At 39.2% G+C, this 18,635-nt stretch overlaps 1 protein-coding gene across 2 annotated transcripts in view; it reads left to right on the top strand.

Annotated features, from left to right (window-relative positions):
* The window catches only part of ncoa1 (nuclear receptor coactivator 1), a 61,089-nt gene that overhangs the window by 15,779 nt on the left and 26,675 nt on the right, over window positions 1-18,635 (top strand). For both annotated transcript variants that reach the window (XM_038726208.1, XM_038726209.1), the window contains exons 2-4: window positions 1,700-1,923; window positions 15,403-15,505; window positions 18,464-18,630. In XM_038726208.1, the coding sequence (XP_038582136.1) occupies window positions 15,417-15,505; window positions 18,464-18,630 (256 nt within the window). In that variant the 5' untranslated portion in view covers window positions 1,700-1,923; window positions 15,403-15,416. The remainder of the gene's footprint in view (window positions 1-1,699; window positions 1,924-15,402; window positions 15,506-18,463; window positions 18,631-18,635) is intronic.

Raw genomic sequence — 18,635 nt, forward strand, 5'->3', positions numbered from 1 at the left:
CGATCATTTTGGCCGCTGATTGATTCAGCACTGCTTTTGGTGTGTACAGTCTGCTTCACTACCAGGAAAATCACCATCGTGCACTGCTCTTATGATTGCACTTTCTCCGAAATGACTGATCTACTGTTGCACAGGTGAATTGCGTGCCACCTGAACAGACGGAAATGGGTAAAGGCTAAAGCTAAAGGGGAGAGGACTGTGAAGGATCAGAACCAGCCAGGGGCGTAGACCCGGAGAGTCATTTACAAACAGTTAATAATAACAAGACTTAAGATTCTTCCAAACGTGAAGTTGATGACAGTGACTGAAAGGAGATCAGGGACCTATGTGCAATCAATGTTTGTATTTTCAAGTTCTTCATTTTTGAGGGGTTTTTTCTGTGCAGGAACCACAGGAGACTTTAAAATTAAATTCTTGTTCCTGCTGGTAAAGCAGACTACACAGATTATAATAAAGTTTCAAACCCCTTTGATCTTAGTCATGACACAATCACGTGGTTGTACTTCTTTGATTGGTCTTTAACGCTTTTTTGGTTTACTTTGTTTGCGAAACTCTTCCCCCTAGAGGGTATGACCAGCTGTCAACAACAGGTGTCGTAGGCTCAGAGACGTGCTTCACTTTCATTAAAAAGAAGATCATACCTCTGTGTATTGTATTGTTCTTTCATGTCTTTTTGACGTAGACATTACAATTCTGCCTTATAGACAATGTTCTTAGGTGCTTATTGTGCATATGTGCATGTCGGGCTGGGTGATTAATTGGCTACATTAGCTGTATCAAGTCAACACAGTCCTGCAAAATGTCACCTGAATAGCTGCACTGTACGTGCATCTACTACAGTTTGTCGTGACTAAGGTGTCTCCCAACTCCAGGTGTCCGACTGTCTCTGTGCCTATCGTAGTGAATCTACAAGAGGCATAGTCTCTGCACATTGATGCGAGTTCTCGGTTTGTGTTTGTTGATGAGGCAATCTGATTATGAGAAATGAAGCCACGGATGTTGACAGAACAGTGTGTAGATTTTACCATGTCCCTACCTGCTGGGAAGCTAACTAGCCAGCTGTCTGCGGATATCAGGCTGATGTCTTATGAGGAAACACAAGCATCAGGTGCAGATGAATCAGTGTGCAGACTTTTCTGGTCTCTGTGTGTGCTGAAACTGATTATTAAAGTGGATGTCTATGGCCTTTTTAGTTGAAGCTTCTAGCACTGTGTATAGTTCAGATGACCTGCATTTTTTTATTATACCTAAAGATGGCAGCCTGCAGGTGGTGTAGATCTTTATTAATCTTCAACTATCTTGCACATGAAGCCCTAAAATGTCCCATCTTTCAGTTATGGTTTAGTCATATTTGAAAACATGACTGCAGGATAGAAAATCTACTAAAATCATGAATGCCTCCTTTAATCTATCTCTCTCTATCTTTTTCTCATTTGTAAATACGGTGGAAAGGAACGCATTTTCACTTTTATCGTATAGTTTGACTACTGAAAGAACAGCATCACTTAGTCTGCAACATTACAGAACTCCTGTTCACTTAATGAAAGTGTTTTCTGGCATCTGGATCACACGATGATTGTTGACCAACTTCCACGACAAATTAACTCTTGTCAGTACGATTTGTACACCGTCAGATGAAATATCCCCTGCATTGCATACTAACAGTGTTGTGTTTCTTTTCTCCATTCTCTTTTCCCAGTCAGAGGCCAGCAGGCTTCTCCCTGCAACTGGGATGGTGCCGTGCGACACAGCGGCCGTGGAGCCATAACCCCACCACCACCGCTCCATCATCTCCACTCCAAGCGGCTCGTCCACCACTGATCTCACCCGCGGTCTCCCCTTACCTCCCTTTATCTTTGCTCTGAGCCCTGGACAAGGCCACCACAGCCACCACATGACTCACTCACTCGAGCCCTAGATCAGGTAAGTCAAGTGTGTCTGGTCAGCGATGTGTGCTGAGTGCTGCAGTATGTGTCACTCCTAAGCTGCGGGTGAATACAGCTCACAGCTTAGTGTAGTTTGGATCCTTCCTATGTCTTTCCAGACACAGTGTCTGAGTTAGAACATAGTGTCATTGTTTTTCGCTGAGACTATTTCTTCACTAGCAAGTAGAACTCTTCACAGTAAGGTGTGTGGATTATCCAGACTAACAGTGATATTGGTTCTAAGAAAGAGATGTTGCTCATGCATGTTTTAAAGGTGCCATAGAAATCTCATTTTTTAGGATCACATTAGTATTTAGGTGCCCGCACAGCCACCACATGACTCACTCACTGGAGCCCTAGATCAAGTAGGTCAAGTGTGGCTGGTCAGCGATGTGTGCTCTGTTTGATTGCTGCAATATGTTTCACTCTTAAGATGCGGGTGAATACAGCTCACAGCCTAATGTAGTTTGGATCCTTCCTATGTAGCTATGTTTATTATTCAACAGTGATTCTCACTGAATATTCCTAGAATATTATTATCGTGTTTGTTTATTTGCTTTTTTGACTGAAAATACACTGCTGTATATATTATTTTGGCATGAACTGAGCTTCTAACTAAGGCTTAGGGTCATGTTTGTAGGATGGCAGTGGTAGGTCAGTATTCAGAGAAGTAAAGCAAAACGCAGGAGCTGGCTGTTTTGCTGTGTTTAGCTGAAAATGAGCTGTGGACTTAATGTGCACACATTCACTGTTTGTGTTTTTGTTTTGTTTTTTGATTAATTGTTTTGTCTACAAAGGATTTGAATGTGAATAAATTGTGAGAACATCAAAATCACTCAAGTTCTGAGAGCTCAAGGTAACATCCAGTGGATTGTTAAAAAAACTAAATATTCAGTTTACTTTGATATAAAAGAGAGAAGAACAGCAAATCCTCAAATTTGCATGCATTGGTTTCTTTTATATATATGTATAATAAAGTCTTTGTAAAGATTTCCATAATTTATTATTATTATTATTATTATTATCATCATTCTAGTTGAAATGGCAAAATAACTGTTGGATTGAGGGTGTAAATGCATTTAAAGGGAATAGTTATATTGCCTTTTCCTTTGAACATTATCCATTGTCGTGACACAACAACTATAAAGTCCTTGTGTGAAAATAAATTGAAGTCAGAAATGTTTTTCATTCAGTACCCAAAACAGACTGCGTAATTGGCTGAATTTGAAAGACCAGTCTTCACTGTCTCCATGCAGACTTAATAGTCTGTCAAATCACTTTTGAAGAGGACCAGTTAGTTCAGGCTAAATTAATAGGTAAGAGCGAGAGAAGAAGGATAATACCACACTCTCTCTCTCTCACTGGCCTTTATTCTCCAGTCCTGTGCACTCTGAGAATTGTGGGCCCGAACAGGCTGCATGGTTCTGAACCCGGCACGTCGGACTACGCCTCCCTCAGCATTTCACGAGTTGAAAGAAGGACACATACACACCCACACTCCAAATTACACATAGACTAATGGAGCTCAATAAATGATGAATATTCATGTCTGGCAGTGAACGTGTTTGAGATTGAAAATGCTCTGTGAAAAATTAGGTGAGCAATGAGATATGCAGATCTGCCTGTTATACACTCATGTTTTCAAAAAATAATAATTTTAGTGATATATTTAGAGATATATTTTCTCATTATTATTTAGTATTTAAATTGCTTTGTAAGCTTGCTTATGTATCTAATATAATGCTAGATCTCACTTTTCTACTCCCACTGCTGCACAGATGAGTAGCAGCAGTCTGGTCACCATTGCACACTACTTTACACTATGTATTCTATACACCAAGGACTCTGGCTTACCGTAGTAGTGTATGTAGCTGTGTGCAGGCCAAGGTTATTTCATACTCTTGGTAAACATCCTGGATCTGGGTGTACACAGATGGTGGGAAACAATGGGGGAATTTAACAGGGCATTCATTTGAGAAGCATGGACTCTTAAAGGACCACACTAGGGCTGGACAATAAAACAATAATTATTGCAATATAATTTTTTCCAGTAATAATATAATAAATGTTCAATAGATATTCAATAAATGTCACTTAAAACACACACAAAGTAGGACTTATTTTTTTATTTAGATGTTTATTTTGTTGAGGAAAAAGGACTTTTTTTTTAAGGAAAAATATTTTACTTGATTTTACTTCTTGACAAGTTTTTATCATAATAGTTTTGAATGTTCTACCTCAGATTTATGAAGCAATCCACTGTTTGGCCTCAAGTGTTGACAATAAAGAAGAGTTTAAACCACAATCACCCATCAGGTTTCTTCGACTTTCACTCAGGAGCAAAAATCAGCCTTTAAACTCAAAAGAATTTGAGAAATCGTGATAATTATTGATATCAAAAGATATGAAACTTTTTATCGTTTTAACATGTTTAAACCCATTTATCAAAAATTGTATATACATTACCCACAACCATTTTCCATAGCAGTCACAAAATTTTACGCCCATCTGTTGGTTTCTATTAATGTCATTAGTTAGAATGAAGAATATGTTTAGTGCTGAAATGATAAGTCAGCCGACAGACAATTTATGTCAATTTTACACAATTTTGATTATTGACATGTCAAACATCCCAAAAATCATCATCAAGGGTTACAGCTTTTATAATGTTAACAATCTTGTTGATCAGACTAAAACAATTTGAAGACGTCAACTCGAGCTGTCGAGAATTGTGATGAGCATTATTGTCTCACGTTTTTATTCAACAAATAATTAATCGAGAAGAAAATCAGTTGATAATTAATTATTTGTGAGGAAGGTTTCAGTATTTTTTGACATTATAGCCTAAAAGACAAACATATTAATGAGATCATTACTGGCAGATTAATTGATAATTAAGGTGTTAGTTGCAGCTCTAACCATGTTTCTTTTATTTTTGACAAAAATGCATTGTTAGTGCGTGCAGACTTTCTAATCAATCTGTTATGACTGCATTAATAAGCAACATTAACAATGACAAGTTTAGAAAGAAAGTGATTAACAGCAGTTTGCAATTCTTAATATTGTACTTAATGTTTAATAATTGCTTTCGCTGATGGCTCCGTCTAACTCAGTGGTTCTCAAAGTGGGGGTCCTTGAGGGGGTTACCGGGCCCCTTACCTAGCGAAAAGGGGAATAATTTATTTTTTGTTTTAATTCCATCCATAACACAATGACAGTAAATATAAGACTAAGTGGGTCATGGGTTTCATACATTTTCTGTAATCAAACATGTAAAGGCAAAAATCCTCTCAGATGGGGGTCTGTGGTCGAATTTGTCTAACTTGGTCTAACTGACGAGACAAGCATCTTTCTGCATAAATGTGCGTGCAGCAGCGTTGTGTAACATTTGGATTCAGATATAGAAAAACTTTGTTGTCTATCAAAAGGCAATGTGTGCTCATGGGTAAAATGATAACTCGCAGTAACTAAGCACATGGTTGCACCTGTATGTTCTAGGAGTGTGGTGTATTTCTTTTCTCTGTGAAAATACATAAAGGTGGAAAATGTAACCCTATCTCTTCTCTCCTGATTTCTCTATGAAACAACATGAAAGCAGTTAAATAATTTATAACTGAGACTGCATTTCGATTCTTAAACCCAGTTACTGAAACATAAGCCAAAACCCACTTGTCTCTCAGAGAAAGACCACTTCAAAAGCAGTTTGATTTATTCGGTTTAGATAAATTATGCATGCAGACAGGCTAATATTTTGTTTCAGAACGTAATACACCAGTTTTTAAAATTAATCAAAATAAATCACTCATTCTGTGTAAAACTGAAGGTCATGAAATGTCAGATTGCTGTTTATTTGCAAATGATCTGCTGTAAACATGAGAAGGAACGTCATAGATAATTAATAATCAGACAGTTTGATAGAAAGACTTTTTAATTTGTAGAGGAACATTTCGTGACGTTAGTGATGCAAGAGCTGAAGGTGTAGTTGCTTATCAATATCAGAGTTTGTTCATTGAATGAATTATGAGTAAACTGACCCTAACCCTCACCTCATGTGGAGGCCACATGTGGATAAAGTCCCACAAAAGAGGAAATCTCTGCTTGATGTGTCTTCACAGCAGGACAACAAGTGCTGCTTAATCAAACCTATCTGCAATGGACAGTAATGATGATTGGTTATTGTCCTGTCCATATGTTAATACTCCCGTTTTTATACAACATGTACGAATATAATCCAGGAGTCAGTGGGTGCACCGTAGCCCTTGTCGACTGAAGCTGTATACGTTCTCATGTCCTATATTCAAGAGGGTGGGCCTTAGCAACAGTGACAGAGCAGCTTCTCATGGGCTGTACCAACTCAGTGCAGAAGAGAGGGGTGGTCACACTGTGTGCATGATCTTATGCAGAAAATAACTGTTGTGTTACCTTTTGTTGAAATTATAAGCTGCTCACATTACATTAGCACATACAGCATAATATATACATTTATATTCCCTTCATTAGCCTTTTGCTGTTATGTACAGTGAATACTCCACACTCCAGGGCTCCCACTAGTCATGACATTCCTGGAATAATATCAAATTTTAATGGTCGCCATATCAGAGAAAGTCATGAAAATTGATGAAATCTCCGGGGAAGTCGGGGAGTTTTTTTTGTGGACATTTTACCAAACATCATGTTGTTTTAGTGTAAATATGAGATATGAACTCTGAGAAGTGGAGCTCTAGTAACCATGTAGGAAACCCTTTGCTTACTTACTGTGTGCTTTACATACCAAAATGATATGGGATCTACAAAAAAAAAAAAAGCCTAAACAGTGAAAAAGGAAACTAGTGAAAATGTGTATGTACACTAGGGAGACTAACAAGGATAATGAATGTGTGTTTGTGTCAGTCTTCCTTTCCTCAACCTTGTTTACTCTTTCCTCTCTCTACCTCTGTCCTGGCAATCCACCTTCTTTACTCCCTACTCTCTACCTGGTGGTCTCTTCCTTACCCCCCCAACCCCACCCGTGCCAGCCATACATTACCACTGTTGAGTTTGTGTGTGCATGTGTGAAGTGATCAGTTTCTGGAATGAGAAACCGAAGGAGGAAAGAGCTTTGAGAGAAAAAAGACAGACCTAAAGATATTGAGACGGCAGGTGGTGGTAATGGAGAGCATGTGGAGGCATTGGGCTGTGTTTCTCAGCGGTCTGCCTCTGCTGCGCTTTCACTGCTGCTGCTGCTGCTGCTTCTTTTTCTTCTTCCTCTTTTGCGACCGAAGGCTCGAGTCCTCCACCATACGTCACAAAGAGAGAGGGGGGTGAGGTCAGAAGGTGCGGGAGGCTGACCTGGTCTACAGGTGTGTGGATTAGAGTTGCATTTGTTTTTCTTCCTGCAAATGTTTTCCCCCCTTTCTCTGCTGTTTACTGCAAGGCTGGTATGTGTGAAAACGTGACAGAGGCTATGCTCACACTGCAGCTGTAGCGGTTCTAATTATGATTGTTTCAGTCACGTTACACACACTGGACGTTATAATAAGTGCAAGCTGTAAAAGCTGCTGTGCTTTTACATATGTAGCTTTTGAATGGTCATTGAAAAAGGATCTGTTAAGGGCATCAGTTTAGCGGTATTGTACTATCTGGTTGTATGAATAAATTAAAGCTGTGCTTTGTCTAATATTTTTCAGCCTGAGAGAAAAGAGAAAGTTGTCGTCTTGCTGTAGATAGATCCTAATTTTATACAGTATCTCACAAAAGTGAGTACACCCCTCACATTTTTGTAAGTAATTGATTAGATCTTTTCACTAAAGAAATGACACTTTGCTACAATGTAAAGTAGTGAGTGTACAGCTTGTATAACAGTGTTAATATGCTGTCCCCTCAAAATAACACATCACACAGCCATTAATGTCTAAACTGCTGGCAAAAAAAGTGAGTACACCCCTAAATGAAAATGTCCAAACTGGGCCCAGTTAACCACTTTCCCTTCCCGGTGTCATGTGACTCGTTAGTGTTACAAGGTCTCTGGTGTGAATGGCGAGCAGGTGTGTTAAACTTGGTGTTATCGCTCTCACGCTCCCTCATACTGGTCATTAGAAGTTCAACATGGCACCTCGAGGATCTGGAAAAAAATAACGGTTGCTCTCCATAAAGAAGATTGTCAAGACCCTGAAACTGAGCTGCAGCACGGTGGCCAAGACCATACAGCGGTTCAACAGGACAGGTTCTACTCAGAACAGGCCTCGCCATGGTCGACCAAAGAAGTTGAGTGCACATGCTCAGCGTCATATCCAGAGCAGGCTAGCAAAGTGTCATTTCTTCAGATACTGTCAGTATGTGGATGAAAAAGAGCGAGACAAAGAGAAAGTTAAAGTGGATCATTTGAACATTTTAATTTTCTATAATGAATGTGACTTTTTCACCACTGGGTGCTGTGAGTCAGTAGATCTGTCCCGCTGATTGAGGTTGTTGAACTATGAAGAAGCTCTTTGAATAAAAATGACATGCTCGAACAGTTTGGCTGCTGTTTTGGTGTAGTAATAGTAAATAGTTGGTAGGACTAATTGTGTTGTGTGTGTGTGTGTGTGTGTGTGTGTGTGTGTATATAGGGGTTGCTGAGTAATTGTTCATGCATGTGTGAAAGTTCAGTTTTCTGGGTGGGCGTAAATTGTGAAAAAACAGGATATTGGTATTTACAGTTATTGTGGAGAAGGTGCTGGCTTCCCCTCTGGAGTGCATGTTTAGTAATCATAACAGAGCGAGTTGCTCCATGTAAACAGAGCCCATTATTTAACAATGCTGCTGAACTTTCCTTCAGTGCAATTAACCATAGAGGACATACCATTATGTCCAACTTGTTTATGACAAGCAACAGTTGTTGTTCCTCATGTAGGATTACTGGTATTGTGTTAAGACACAGAACAAGTTACAGATCAGGGCCCATGCTGTTTATTGTATGTTGGTAAGACAGGTACACAATGGAAAAGACTATATTCATTACATGATGAAAGTTTATGGTTTGCCTAAACTTTAAAACATTTCTCTGCCTCTTCATGTAACCATCTTCCCTCATATTTTAATTTTTCCCTCATCAACATTAAACGTTAAACATCATTAATTCCTGCAGAGTGTTATTTCTTTGTGTCTTATTGTCAGCACCTCCCAACGAGTTTTCACAGTAAAGGCCTACTGCCGCCTTCACATTAAAGACACATTTGTATTTGGCATTTATATGTATTTCATGTGAAGCAGAAGTGCTGTGATGTGGCAACAATACAGCGGTGACTTTAGCTTACCACAGCAAATGAATGCAACAGAACAGAAAACAATAGGGCTCTCATAGTGACAGCGTAGTTTGAGAGACTACAGGCAGATAGTATCAAATACAGTAAGCCAAATTATTCACGGACTGCCATGAAAGAGTGAATTTAGCTTGAAGCATAAACATATTACCTTTTTAACCCTGATGGTTCACGTCTTGTTTTTGTTTTCAGCAACTTTTTACCACAGGCTACAGACAAGCAAAGGCCAGTTATTCTGCTAGTCATCCGACACTTCAATACTTTAAACCCATGACAGTAACCCTTTGTGTACAGTACATTAAAAGTATATGGCGCAAACTAAATAAATGTTTCCATACTAAACCTTTTGAAATAATTTTTCAGCCTTTGCAGCTCCTGCACTTCATGCTTTACAGTGATACTCGTGGAGACTACTTATATACCAGTTAATAACAGCTAAGACATGAAGCAACAAGAGTATAAAACTGTCTTTATTAATTATTCAGTGTTAGCTGCGTCAATTAAATAATACTCTCTGCTTGAGGGATTTATTGAATGGAGATTTTTTTTCTGAAATAAAGGCATAATTTAATAGAAAACAGTGTTGTGCAGCCAAATGTAACTCTACAAAGTTGAACAAAGGCCCCATTTACACTTGTCTTTTCAAGTGTCTCGTATGAGGATAAAACGCAGACGAGATTTAAGACAAAGTTATGTTGTCTTTACGGCTCTAACTCTGAACCACGGCGGCTCCCTCACCCAGGGATCAGAAAAACGCCTTTTAACATCTGGCTAGAATGTGAGGTGGTTTGTGACGCTCCTTTGGATGCATGAGTGCATTTACACTTCCCCTTTTTTGAGATCAGAAAGCTGTCCAATGTGCCCAAGACACATGAAGTGACTAAGCGTAAATGGGGTAGAACAGTTGCCTAATTATTGCGTATATACTAATGCAATCAGTCTTAATTAATATATTTTCTAAAAAGCATTTTGTTAACACATTCCACAGCAGGAAAAAAATCTGTCAGGTGACAATGACTCTAAAATGAACATGGTTTTCTCTTTGATAGCTTTTCATATTTTTTATTTTTATATTCCATCCATTGATACTGTAGTAAAGGTGTATAAACAGCAATCAATCCATGACCCAAGAACTCATGTTTAGCATGCGCAGTAGAGAGCAGTAGACTAAGAGGAAACCTGCCATTGGTCTAAGTGTTGCTCTATTCTACAAGCACTGCAAGACCCCAACTGTGTATGCATGTAATAGACTGCTGTTAAAGAGTTCATTGAGTTCACCCCATCATGTACTGCATGTTCTTGATGCTGCCTTTTTATAGCATAACATTGGTGGGTTGTGAAGCAAAGCTGGCTCCCAGGTGTGATGACGTTGACTTCATCATAAACACTTAACCACCAGGTTGGAATAACTGTTGTTCACGAAACATAATCATAATGGTAGGGAAACAGGAAAACCCAGAAATATGACGATGGCTGTTTATGGCTTGTTGTGCACGGCTGACGAGCTTATCGACCATACACACTTCAGCCACGTTTCCCTCATTGCTTCTCTCTATAGGGAAATGTAAATGTGATTGTTAGGAATGTTTTCACTGTATAAACACACCGCTAGAGCGTGTTCATGTGAATTTATAAATTATCTACATAGAGTCAGAGTGGAGCATATGCAGTATGCTATGAAATGTAACTACTGTATGTTGTGCACTCTTTCGTCAATAAACCGTACCTGTGTTGACTTATTGCCAGAAATGCACAGGCAAAAGTTGGGAGTTGTCAGCATCATAAATGAACCGCATTACGATGGCGAGTCCGGTCTGGAACGATGGAGCCTCTCTCCTCTGTCACTGTCAACTGCTGTCACTTCACATTAGAGCTGAAAAGATGAGTCGATCAACAGAAAATTAATGAAGTTTTTTTTTTTTTATTACTAAAAATGCCAATAATTCTCTGTTCCAGTTTCTCAGGCGTTCTGTGCTGAAATATCTTCGTGTTTTTTACTGTCAAACAAGGCATTTGAATATGCCAACTTGGGCTTTGGGAAATTATGGTTGACCTTTTACATGTCTATACTCAGCAAAGTAATGTATCAATAGAAATGTGGTTTTGGTATCAGCACTATTCAAGGGTGGACTAATCTGTCGATTATTTTCTCTATTAATTGATTAGTTGTTTAGTTTCTATAACTACATACTGCATCTCATCTTACAACCCTGTTGTTAAATTGACAATACATTTACATTGTGCCTTGTAAAATGGCGATCAGTGTTTCCCAAAGCCCAAAATGACGTCCTCAAATTTCTTGTTTTGTCCACAACCCAAAGATATTCAGTGTACCGTCATAGAGGAGTAAACAAACCATGAAATATTCACATTTGAGAAGCTGGAATCCTAAAAAAATGACTCAAACTGATTAATCGCTCATCAAAATAGCATAAAGTTGAAAACTAACATTTGTTTAACGAATATGTTGCAGATTATTACTTTATTTCCAGACTCAACACAAGTCCAGGCTGCAGATTGACTAAAAACACTCTAAACATTCACACACAGAGATCTATAGTAAGCCTTGTTCCTGTTTCTTGAATTTTGTGCATGTTGTTTGTTGCAAACTTTATTTTGATAATCAGGTTTTCTCACCATACTTACAGTTTCAGCTGTTTCTTTAAGCACATACTGAACCCAGTCTCAGAGAAACGAGGCTAATTTGTATTTTCATTGTGTGCTAATGTGCAGCAATGTTCTCATTGCTCACTGTGGCAGATGGATCTTTTTTTAAGTGCTGCGTGTCAGCAACACAAGGAGGGCCGAGGAGGAGAAGGGTGATTTGAGGTGAAACGTAAACAAGGCTAGTCAGGATGGATTAGCGTCCTGTGAGCAGTGTGGCCTTGCGGCGGTACCCAACACTGACAATAGTGGCTTGTTTTTTGAAGGTTGCCCGTGGATTTAAAACGTTTTTTGTGTGTCTGAAGTTTGTATGACCACCATTTACAGATTTTTATTTAGATACTACAGCATGGCTGTGGTTTCACAGATTAAGAAACTTGAGTCGATCTTTGCCCTTTGTGATGTGCCTCCCAGTCACAACATGTACAGACCCCAAAAATAATTTAAAGGCTTTCAGTCTCAAATTCTGTCAGCACACATAACAGCGGGTTAGTAATAAAATAATAAATCCTGTCTGTCTCTAAACTTTGCTAAGCGTGACAGAAATCCATGTCATTTCTGCTTTTTGTTGCTCTGTGTGTGTAATTGGATTAATAGGGGGGTGGCGATGGCGCAATGGATAAGACTATGCCTTTGGTGTGAGAGACCCAGCTTCTATCCCCCACTCTGACCCATCCACCATTGTGTCCCTGAGCAAGACACTTAACCCCTAGTTGCTCCAGAGGCGTGCGACCTCTGACATGTATAGCAATTGTTAGTCACTTTGGATAAAAGCGTCCGCTAAATGGATAAATGTAAATGCAATACATTGGTCTTAAATTAAATTTCTGATACCATTAAAAGGCGTTTAACTTCAATACTTGGCTTAATGGGTCGTGCAGGGACCCTGTTAACTATTCTCTATACACGGTGTGCTTCTTTGAATGTTGCAGCGTTTTTTTGTTGTTGCCATGGTTACCCTCCTGATGCAGCGAGAGAGATGCAGACTGTAGAGTTTGCAGATAAAGAACAAGCAGGAGTCCATTAAGAGAGACTGAAGAGGAATGTCAGAAACATACAAAATATAACAGGGAGCCTCCCTGTTATATTTTGTATGTTTCTGACACATTTCAACATGATGGAACAATACCTTAGACTTCAGCATTAAAAAGACTGTACACGAATTTACTGTATGTTACTTTGTACATCCCTTATAGCTATGTTCCAAAAACCAAGCAAAATTTACAAGTTAAGTATATATAAATACATCTAAATAAATATTGTAATGTTAACTAAATCCAGTGTGGTCGTGTCCTTCTCTTCTGCGGAATTGACATAAATCAGAGTACTTATGGTGCTGTGATGCACTAACTTTTAAATGCTGATTCACACTTCTGCACTGGGTCGTGAGCCTTTATACTTGTGCGTTGGTGTCTGTGTCGCTCTGCAATTACACCGCCAAAACACTAGTTGGCTGTGGGGTTTGTGTCTTCCACTGTGTTGAGTTTCTTCCGCGCTGTCAGTGTGAGTTTAGCTGCTGTTGTTGGTGGTGTAGGTCGGATACTACAAACAATGGCAACTGAAACTGAGCGGATCATGTTGGACTTGAAGCTAATCGATGTTGAACAGCAGTTATTTTTAAATTTTTACTAAAATGAAGAAACAGACAAGCCAGAAATGAGTAGGCTGCGGCGAACCTACAGTGTAGATTTGACACATAAGTATAATATTTGATGTATTTTTGCCAATGCAAGTTACGATGAATATATTTAATGTAAGTTGAAACTTTCAATTGCAAGTGTTGCATTTGTTTAACGTTTTTATTTCTCTGAATAGCCTTATATTAAATTTTTTGTCAGTTTAACCTACTTATTACACATCTTAATTCTGACTGTTCATGTTTGGATGCTAGTACTGGACAAAATGGCCAATAAATGTTATTGTGATTAAAAACTTTCACGTCATTCGAAAGCGCTAATTATCACAATAAATGTCAAATCATTATTTCTTTCAAGTTTAAAGGCTGATTTTTGCTCCTGAGTGAAAGTTGAAGAAACCAGATGGTTAAATGTGGTTTTCATCTATTCTTTATGGTTAGAACACGACAAACACTTGATGCCAACCAGTGGATCACTTAACAAATCTGAGGTAGAACACTCTAAATAATTATGATAATGGCGTGCAGTCGATATTGTCTTCCACCTATGTACAGCGTGTTAGCCTAAAAAACTTAGCTCTCCTTATTAGCTAGGCTCCTTACATGCTTGCTAATAACTTTGTAAAGCTGGGTCTCCAACATTGACAGCGTTGTGTTGGGCAGATTTGTGCAGCTGTGTTCATGAGGGATAGGTAGAGAGAGCGAGCAAGAGAAATGGCATTTGTACTCGGTCTTGCCTCGGTCTCGGACATTGAGTGATGATTAATTGTTAACAGTCTGGATGTAAAAAGTATTGCTTCAAATGCAACTAATAACCCTAATTAAAAATGTGTTGTTACTGTTAATGACTGTCACCCCTCCCCACGATGGTAAGCATGGAAAAGGAGTGTTGAATAAAGATGCTTACGTTGATTTCAGATCTTTGAAATCAACGTAAGTATGTTTGTATGTGGGCATTTTTATGGGAATCTGGATCTTTCAGATCACTTTGAGAAGTACCTATGATCACGTTTCACATTTTACTGTGTGTCATGTAATGTGGGGAACTGGTCTTGGTCTTGTCTTGGTCTCGCCCTCACTCGGTCTTGGTCTCGACTTGGTCTCTGCCCCTAATAGTCTTGGTCTTGTCTTGATCTCGCCCTCACTCGGTCTTGGTCTCGACTTGGTCTCTGACTTGGTCTCGGTCTTGGTCTCGACTTGGTCTCTGCCCCTAATAGTCTTGGTCTTGTCTTGATCTCGCCCTCACACAGTCTTGGTCTCGACTTGGTCTCTGCCCCTAATAGTCTTGGTCTTGTCTTGATCTCGCCCTCACACAGTCTTGGTCTCGACTTGGTCTCTGCCCCTAATAGTCTTGGTCTTGTCTTGATCTCGCCCTCACTCGGTCTTGGTCTTGACTTGGTCTCTGCCCCTAATAGTCTTGGTCTTGTCTTGATCTCGCCCTCACTCGGTCTTGGTCTCGACTTGGTCTCTGCCCCTAATAGTCTTGGTCTTGTCTTGGTCTCGCCCTCACTCGGTCTTGGTCCCGACTTGGTCTCAGCCCCTAATAGTCTTGGTCTTGTCTCGGTCTCAATAAACCCTGGTCTTGGTCTTGTCTTGGTCTCGCCCTCACTCGGTCTTGGTCCCGACTTGGTCTCAGCCCCTAATAGTCTTGGTCTTGTCTCGGTCTCAATAAACCCTGGTCTTGGTCTTGACTTGGTCTCGGTTTGGGTGGTCTTGACTACAACACTACCCTGCTCTATAGTTTCATCAAAGTTGTTGGTGGCAGTGAAAGTTTCAGTAGCCACTTTACAAGTCTGTTTTCAAGTTTTTGGGAAAACTGCAGCATTCTGACAAAATAAAAAATACATCAGAATGAATGATTAATGATCTTTCCTTGCTTGTTTTTCCTCCTCTACAGGTCTGAAGCTGAAAATGAGTGCAGTAGGGGAAAACCCCCTGGACTCTGCCACACCAGAGTCACGCAAGAGGAAGAGCTCACCATGCGACACATCAGGGCAAAGGTAAAGACCGAGCCACGTGTTTTTATTTTGTTAGTGACATTTATACAAACATTACATTACTGGGCAAAAAGGTGCTGCAGAAACTAAACCCTAACATGTGAATTTAAGGGACACAACTTCATGATGGGGGAACATACCAAACAGCATTGCCAAAAAGTTGGGTGCTGTAATGATTAGAAATTAATTAGTCAATCAACAGAATATTAATTGTTTACTATTTTGATAATCGAATAATGATTTAAGTCTTTTCTCGAGCGAAATTACCTGGTTTCACCTTTGCAAATGTGAGAGTTTGCTGTTTTTCTGTTTGATATAATTAGAAATTGATCAACAGATTAATTCATAATAAGAATAAACATTTGTTGCATCCCTTAAAAAATATTCAGACAGTAGTTACCCAAACACTGTTAAAACAGTGAGTGATGAGAAATATGCCCAAGGCTCCTAGTAATAAAGGTATACATACAAAATACATACTTGTCACATCTGTCCTCACTTTTGTTGCTCCTCCCAATCGTTTGGCCTCATAAATAGCCACTAACTCCCCCTATAGAGCACTAGACGTGATGAGTGACGACAGTGTGAAGATGTGTATTGCAGTGCAGTGTAGAAACGGTAGCTCACAAAGGCACATCATTCACTTTGAGAGCCTCTTTCAACGCTGTCTGGTGCGTGATATCTTGTATGCGCATCTATAAGGGTGACTAAATGAGAGGAAGGAAAGGAAAATCTTCTGGAACTGTAAAAAGCCATCGCAGGGTTTAGACCCTGATTTATGGGTTAGGGTTAGATGCAGCTTTAGGTTTAAGGTTGGTCATGTAGTGGTTAAGGAATGAATGTTCTCAGTGTGCTTAGTGTGTGAATCTGTAGGGCCCAATAGCTGATGTAAGCTGATGTAACAGCCCAGCTAGTATTTCTACAGCAACTACACGCAGACACTGACCTGCGCATTCACACAGCAGCGTCCTCCTCACCCCTCCCTCCTTCCCTCGGTCACCACGCCTGTGTGTTCTGGCTGGCCAATGCACTGACCTACTTTTACTGTTGTCGTCTCACACGCACATACTTACGTATACGCACATTCCTTTTTTCATGTTTACCACATACCTTGCTGTAACTCGTCGGTTTGGAAGTATATTATTGAAACTTGAGAAAGAGGTTAAGCACAAGGCCGTGTGAAGAGCCTGAAGAGACTACAGCTAAAGGCAGATTTAAGTTGCTTTAAAATAAAACTCACTTTCATGTTTGCAAATTACTGGCAGCTGGCTGAATACCACTGCACTCGTACAGTACACTGTGATGTTGCTTATACATTTCCAAACTCTGACAGTTAAACCGCCTGTTGTTTGATAAAGTTTCAGTTTTTCGCTCCTGTGATCTGAAGTAAACAAAATGTAATCTTTGGCTAATTTTAGTTTACGTTAAACAGCAACATGTTAAGATGGGCTGAAAATGTAAAAACAGAAGCGTCTATGAAATTTTCAGTGTTGATTAATCTATAGATTATATTGATTAATTTATTAATAATTTGCTTGTAGAATGTCAACAATTTGTAAAACAACATGTAAGTCAAAATCACAAGTCCCCACAGCTCAAGATAACCTCAGATTTCTTGTTTTGTCTAACCAATTAGAGCTTTATAGATAAATGTGCTAGGCAGATGGTGTGAATGTTGGCAAATAAATAACAATGCAATTCTACTGCAGAAAATAAGAGATATGTTAGAGCTAATTCTCCCTTGCGTAGATCCCTTGCCAGAAAGTACTTTGAAGTTAAATTTTCAACTGAAATGTTGCAGTGAGTACTCAAATTTCAAAGATCCTTATCAAAAATGTTTTTTCTGTTGTGTGCTCAGAAAAGAAAATTGCTTTCAAATATCAGTATTGGCCACTTAAATATCCAGTATTGGTCGAGCAATACGACAAAAACTGTCCAAGAGATAGAGATAGTCAGTTTACTCTCATAGAAGAGGGAAGAAATATTAACATTTAAGAAAAGTCTGGCATTTGTGCCTAAAAATGTCTAAATGATTAATCAATTGTCAAAAGAGTTACAAACAAGTAATCCATAAATCACGTTTCATCTCGATTAAAGAGATATTCTATTAATTGTGTTCCTTTCAGCCAAGAGAACAATAAACCATTTAAAATCAGCGACACTCTTTCTCCACCTTCACCTCTATTTCCTCTCGGCAACTTCCCCCCGGTGCCACCTTGTCTTTCCCTCAGCAGGATCTCCTGCACAATGAGACTGAGGTTGTTCTTCTCTGAACATATCCTCTGGTCTCTCACCAGCTTCCCGTTTTTCTCTTATTGCTTCCTCACTGTTCCGTCACTCGCAGCCAACAGGTTGATATTATTGAGAAACAACAGTGTATTTTGTCTTCCGGGACAATTACAGTTTTCCCTGATGGCTTATTCCAAATGTTGGTGTCCGATGTGAAAATCCTTATAAAGATTATTTGAAAACTTTTCATGCAAAGTTAAACAAAGCATTTGTTTAAATATCAGATAAAATGGTTTAGTCAAAGTTAAGTTAACTTAAGTTTGTTGATTTGTGGGATCTTTTTATTTTATGGTATAACAGATTATTTATTACAGATAAAACAACTCAAGGCCACAGTGTTACTTTTATGATGTGCCAGACTGCCAGACAGAAATGTATTTTGTATTTTCTCTAAGTTCTTTTGAGGTTTAAATTGGCTAATTATTTTAATAATCAATTAATTGTTCACGTCTATTTTTTTATGTTTCTGGCTTCTCAGATGTGAAGATTTGCTGCTTCCCTCTGTCCTATAGTAAATTGAATGTCTTTATGTTTTGGGGGTGGTTTTGAAGAGTCTTTGGAAAATATAAACAATTTTTCACAGTTTTCTGATGTTTATAGACCACAGGATTAATTGGTTTATTAAGAAATAAACACATCAGGTTAAATCACAACTTCCTATTTTTTCTGCAGTCTGGAGAAGCGGCGACGGGAGCTGGAGTGCCGCTACATCGAGGAGCTGGCTGAGCTGCTGTCATCCAACATGGGCGACATTGCCAGTCTCAGTGTCAAGCCCGACAAGTGCCACATCCTCAAGAGCACTGTGGACCAAATCCAGCAGATGAAACGGCGTGAGCAGGGTGAG

The sequence above is a fragment of the Micropterus salmoides genome, unplaced genomic scaffold (assembly GCF_014851395.1).
Source record: "Micropterus salmoides isolate LMB-PRFRI ecotype aquatic unplaced genomic scaffold, ASM1485139v1 Ms_hic_scaffold_18, whole genome shotgun sequence".
Lineage (NCBI taxonomy): Eukaryota > Metazoa > Chordata > Actinopteri > Centrarchiformes > Centrarchidae > Micropterus > Micropterus salmoides.